This window comes from Pipistrellus hanaki, assembly GCF_964339955.1.
Source record: "Pipistrellus hanaki genome assembly, chromosome: 1".
Classification (NCBI taxonomy): domain Eukaryota; kingdom Metazoa; phylum Chordata; class Mammalia; order Chiroptera; family Vespertilionidae; genus Pipistrellus; species Pipistrellus hanaki.
In genome coordinates this window covers 107,535,128-107,541,508 of record NC_140503.1, presented here as the reverse complement: position 1 = coordinate 107,541,508, position 6,381 = coordinate 107,535,128, and the positions used below count along the sequence as shown (strand labels likewise).

General features: G+C 39.0%; 1 protein-coding gene across 1 annotated transcript in view; it reads right to left on the bottom strand.

The window, feature by feature from the left end:
* The window catches only part of POLE2 (DNA polymerase epsilon 2, accessory subunit), a 60,470-nt gene that overhangs the window by 20,651 nt on the left and 33,438 nt on the right, over positions 1-6,381 (bottom strand). The window contains exons 13-16 of the mRNA XM_084885228.1: positions 6,042-6,096; positions 5,208-5,267; positions 5,044-5,121; positions 4-112 (exon numbers count right to left, since the gene is read on the bottom strand). Of these exons, the coding sequence (XP_084741354.1) occupies positions 4-112; positions 5,044-5,121; positions 5,208-5,267; positions 6,042-6,096 (302 nt within the window). The remainder of the gene's footprint in view (positions 1-3; positions 113-5,043; positions 5,122-5,207; positions 5,268-6,041; positions 6,097-6,381) is intronic.

Below are 6,381 nucleotides of genomic sequence, written 5' to 3'. Positions count from 1 at the left end.
TACATGATTAGGAATATCCAAATTGCTACTAGGAAAACGGACACAGTTTCTGCACATTTTATTCACTAAGTCTTCACGAAAGACAATAATTTCTTGTGTACAATACTGAATTCTGAAATAAAAATAGTTGGATTTGATTTTATCAGAAAAAAATATGAGGTAATTTATTTTTCTTTTTCTTTTTAAAAATATATTATTGGTTTCAGAGAGGAAGGAAGAGGGGTGGGGGAGAGAGAGAGAAACAATAATGATGGGAATCACTGATTGGCTGCCTCCTGCACGCCCCCTATTGGGAACTGAATCCACAACCCAGACATGTGCCCTTGACTGGAATGGAATCTGGGACCCTTTAGTCCACTGGCTGGTGCTCTATCCACAGAGCCAAACTGACTAGGGCATAAAAGGCAAATGATTTTATAATACAAAACCATTCCTACTTTCCATTGTTTACCATAGCAAAAATTCAATAAGAATTTACCTATTTGTCTATTCATTAAACAGTAATTTATTGAGCTTTTAATATGTGTATTGCACTATTGTAGAAATGAGTGAACAAAACAAAAAGATCCTAGTCCTCATGAAGTTTACATTCTAATGAGAAAAGGGCGATCAGAGAAAAAAACAATAAACATGATATACAGTATCTTGGAAAATGATTACGTGTATGGGGAAAAAAAGGTCAAGTGGAACATTTGTGGGGGGTGGTCTAGAAGGCTGGAGTATGAAAGAGGATGATCAGAATGGGTAGGCTCATAATGCAGTTTGATTTGAGCACAGACTTGAAGAGGTGAGAGAGGAAGACAGAGGCAGAATATTGCAGGCAGAGGGAACAGGTATAGCATATGCTGTAAGATGTAGCATGCTTGGCACATCTGATGAACAGAAGAAAAAAAAAAGCTGTAGCGACTGGAATAAATGAGGAAAAGTAGCAGAGGAAATAAGAGGCATATCATACAGGGCCTGACTACCTTGCAAGGATATTGGCTGTTAATAAATGACATGAGGGGGGGCCCATCTTTTAGGATCAGTAAGGGGCCTTAAATTTTAAAGGATCCACTGACATAGTATTAAAAATAGATTACAGAAGGGTAGAGGTGGAAGCTAGAGACCAGGAGGCTATTACAGTAACCCAGGTTAGAAGATGACAGAGGGTCACAAGCATGAAGCTGTAAAGAGGCAGCCAATAATGGGTATATTTTGAAACCTTTCTTAACAAGGTTGAAGGACTGGAGAATCCAAGATGGCGGCATAGGTAAACACCTAACTGCAGCCTCACACAACAATTTCAATAAAATACAACTAAAATACAAAATGGACATTACCCAGAACTACAGGAAAGTCGACTGACTGGAAATTCTACAATGAGAAGGAAAGAGAAAACCAGAAGAAAAATCAGAGGAGCTGTAAAAGCCTAAAGTATGGAGACACGTTGCACAAGAGCGCAGAGAGGACAGAGCCAGAGAGAAGGGAGAGGCTGAAAGCCTGGCTGGCATTCCCTAGAGGGAAGGAGATAAAAGCTCCGGACTGTGCTGAACCCCAATTCCAACTGCACTGACCCCCAGTTTTGGCCAGACTCTGGGGACCCAGGCTCATACAGAGGGAACCTGGGCTGTAAGGTGAAATCTCAGGGGAGCGGGAAAAGGCAGTCCCAGAGTCGTGCACATTACATGCAGAGGACGGACTGTAGACTTTGCTGCTAGATTGCCCTAGTGGGAAGGAGACAAAAGCTCCAGACTATGCTGAGCCCCAGTTCCAACTGCTCTGAACCCCAGTTCTAGGCCAGACCCTGGGGACCCAAGCTCATACAGAGGGAGCCTGGGGTGTAAGGTGGAAACCCAGGGGAGTGGCGAAAGGAAGTCCCAGAGGAGTACACATCGTGCGCGGAGAACAGGCGGTTGACTGTGCAGCTGGATTGCCCCAGTGGGAAGGAGACAAAAGCTCCAGACTGCTCTGAACCCCACTTCCAACCCCACTTCCAACTGAACTGAACCCCAGTTCCGGGCTCATTGGGAGAGAGCCTAGACTGTTTGGTAGCGCGCGAAACTCGTGCGCACCATACTCTCAGAGGTGCTTGCAATTAGTAATGAAGGACCCTGAGGAATACTGAGACTCAGGAGCCTCACAGGGCATGGCTGGCGGAAGCCAAGGCTGTAGGCTCCACCCTGAAACTCTGCCCCATCCAAGTTGAACACAGAGACTTTTAAGGCTACCAACTCAGGGAAGCTGCGAAAATGCCGAGACAAGGAAACAGATCACAAACAAAAGAAATGGAGGACAAAAGCAACTGGATATAGAGTTCAAAACCACGCTTACAAGGTTTTTCAAGAATTTCCTAGAAACGGCCGATAAGACCTATGAGGATATGAAAAGGGATCAATTACTAATAATAAGGGATCAACAAGAAATAAAGAATACATTGTCTGAAATAAAAAATATTATACAGACTCCTAAAAACAGAATGGAAGATCGCAAGAATCAAGTCAAAGATTTGGAACATAAAGAGCCAGAAGACACTCCTCTGCAGAAGCAAGAAGACAAGAGAATCCAGAAAGTTGAACATAATGTAAGAAACCTCTGGGACAACTTCAAGCGAACCAACATCAGAATTATGGGGGTCCCAGAAGAAGAGAGAGAGCAAGATACTGAAAACATACTGAAAGAAATAGTAACAGAAAACTTCCCCCATCTAGTGAAAGAATTAGACCTACAAGTCCAGGAAGCGCACAGAACCCCTATTGAAAGGAATCCAAAGAGGACCACACCAAGACACATCATAATTAAAATTCCAAGAGCAAAAGACAAAGAGAGAATATTAAAAGCAGCAAGAGCAAAGCAGGTAGTTACCTATAAAGGAGCACCTATACAATTGTCAGCTGATTTCTCAACAGAAATCATGCAGGCCAGATGGGAATGGCAAGAAATATTCAAAGTGATGAATAGCAAGAACCTACAGCCAAAAATAATCTACCCAGCAAAGCTATCACTCAGAATCGAAGGCCAGATAAAGAGCTTCACAAATAAAAAAAAGCTAAAGGAGTTCATCATCGCCAAACTAGAATGATATGAATTGCTGAAGGGGGTTCTTTAGGAAGAGGAAGAAAATAAAGATAAAAATTATGAACAACAAATACGTAACTATCAACAAGTGAATCTAAAAACCAAGGGAATTTTTTAAAAAATCTGATTAACTATATTAACTGTTGAATATAATAGAATCAGAGGTATGGAAGGGGAGTGAACTGACGATTCTCAGGGAAAAGGGGAATGAGGGGTGTGGGAAGAGAATGAACACAAACTGTGCACCTAAGGATGAGGACAATGGGGGTTGGGGAAAGGACAGAGGGTGGGGTGGGAACCTGGTGGAGGGGAGCAATGGAGGGAGAAAAAAAATGAGGAACATTTGTAATAATATGACCAATAAAGATTTATAAAAAAAAAAAAAAAAAAAAAAAAAAAAAAGGTTGAAGGACTACCTGTAAAACTGCATGTGAGAGAAACCCAAAGTTTTGGGCCTGAGCAACCGAAAGGATAAAGGTCACATGAACTCTGATGAGGAAGGCTACAGAACAGGTTTGGGCCTAACAGGGGAGGAAGAGGATCAGAGATTCAATCTAGAGTTGTTTATTAGACATCCAAGGGAAAATGATGAGTAGGCAACTGCATATGTGAGGCTGGAGTTTGGGAGGTCTAAGCTGGATATATAAATGTGGGAATTGTCAAAATATAGATGGCATTTAAAGCCGTGGAGATAGATAAGGTCATAGCAGGAGTGAATGTGGACAGAAAAGAGGAGAACCAAAGACTGAGGGTATGCCTCAGAAGAGCCTGTGGCACAAATAGTAAACATGTAATCTTTTCATTCTTCCATTGTCACTTTTTTGAAAGGATGTGTATGTAATGAGAATGTGCCGTACCAGCACACCCAAGGGTTCGGTGAGCCTGAGAAAGGGCTGGTAAAGGATGAAGAAAAGACAGACAAAGAGAATAGGGTGTAGGTTGATCTTCTGTGCCTGGCTGAGACCACAGACCAGATCAAGACTGCAAGCTGATGGATGGTTTATTTTATAATCAGAGGTAAACAAGGTAATTTACAATGTAGCTGTAAGTTTCACTTGTTTTGGCAGCACTTGCTGCCCCTCCCACAGCCCATTAGCTACCCAGAAAAGATCTAGGGAGCAGCCACAAGATCTTGCCAGCAGGTCAGTCCAAGGCTTACCCCTATAACCGCTCCCTACATGAGAATATCTATTTTAAAATTTCCATTAGTTGCCAGGCTGAGGTGACTCAGTGGTTGAATGTCAACCTATGAACCAGGAGGTCATGGTTTAATTCTTGGTTAGATAGGGCACATGTAGGCTTGAGACAGCTGATCAATGATTCTCTATCATTATTGATGTTTCTATCTCTCTTTCCCTCTCCCTTCCTCTCTGAAATCAATAAAAAGATAAATTTAAAACAAACTCCATTAGTCAAACTTCTAAATTCATTAGTAGTGAATTATTTGAATATAGTTAAAATATTTTCAAAGTTTTAGAAATTTAAAGTGAAATTTTATATTTATTTCATAATAGTCACACTTCAGAGACACAAGAATTAACTTTTATTTTATTTATTTTTTTTAAGAATTAACTTTTATTTATTTTTATTTTTTTATTTTTAAAAGGCATTTATTGGTCATATACAAAATAAAGAAAACCTGCCGAAACCGGTTTGGCTCAGTGGATAGAGTGTCGGCTTGGGGACTGAAAGGTCTCGGGTTCTACTCCGGTCAAAGGCATGTACCTTGGTTGCGGGCATATCCCCAGTAGGGGGTGTGTAAGAGGCAGCTGATCAATGACTCTCTCTCATCGATGTTTCTAACTCTCTATCTCTCTCCCTTCCTCTATGTACAAAATCAATAAAATATATTTAAAAAAATAAAATAAAAAAATAAAAAATAAAAAATAAAGAAAGAAAGAAAACCTTATATATCACAAACATACACTATGTAAAGAATTAACTTTTAAATAAAAGGAAAAAAACCCACAAAATTTTAATATTTACCTGCAAGGATTAGTAGTAAAAACCGAAAATGGCACTCTTTGCCTGAATTCATTAGTAATGCTTTCAGCAAGCGGTGGCCTATAAAAATAATTTATGTGAGACAGTGTATATTTTTAAACTTTATAAAATTTTCTTTACTGTCACAAAATCTCAATAAAACCTACCTTGGCAAGATAGAACCAAATCCAGGATCCTCTGGACCAGGAACAAACACAAAACGACTACTATAGCAAAATTCAACATAATTAATTTAAAAAAATTGTGAACCAATCCAATTTTTTGAAAACAAGTTATTGCTTTTAATTAAGTAATAAATTTAAGAGATTTAAAAATTACATGCATTTTAATAAATGAACTACTAAAAGTCTACAGACCAACATTACCATTAGACCTTCTGCAGTGACATAGCTGCACTGTCCAATAACTGAGTGCTTGAACTGTGGCTAGTGCAACTAAATGTTAGATTTTATTTAACTCTAAATAATTTAACTTTAATTTAAAGAGACACATGTGACCAATGACTATCCTATTGAAGAATGCAACTCTAGACTTAGAGCAGGGGTGGGGGACCTTTTTTCTACCAAGGGCCATATGAATATTTATGACATCATTCAAGGACTATACAAAATTATAACTTAAAAATTATGAAGAAAGCTCCTAGATTTATTGAATTTCAAGACCTGCCTGCGGTTACCTTGGCAGGGCCAGATCAAATGATACGGCTTCTGGATCAGATGTTCCTCACCCCTGACTTAAAGTAATATCACCAAGAAATTCAAAATATGGTTGAAATTGCCACTCACACTTTTAATACTTTGAACTATAAGTCTCTAGTATAGTGTAACACACATTATCATGATGTGAGGATAATTTTATCGCTTAGCTGTACTAATTTCCTCAATTTTTCTTCTATTCATTTCTTAATCACTGATATCAAACAAGATTCATTAAAAAAATAAAATAGTTTAAATAAAAAATATAGCAGTAGAAATCATTACCTTTGGTGAATATTGGGATATTCACATATTATGTCTGCCAAAGTTTTTAGGGAATCTAAAATTTAAAAAGGATATTAAATTTAATTTGTACATAATGCACATACAAATCAAATTGTTTGAGCCGAAACCGGTTTGGCTCAGTGGATAGAGCATCGGCCTTCAGATTCAAGGGTCCCGGGTTCGATTCCGGTCAAGGGCATGTGCCTTGGTTGTGGGCACATCCCCCGTAGGGGGTGTGCAAGAGGCAGCTAATCAATGATTCTCTCTCATCGATGTTTCTAGCTCTCTATCTCTCTCTCTTCCTCTCTGAGAAAAATCAATAAAATAAATTAAAAAAAAA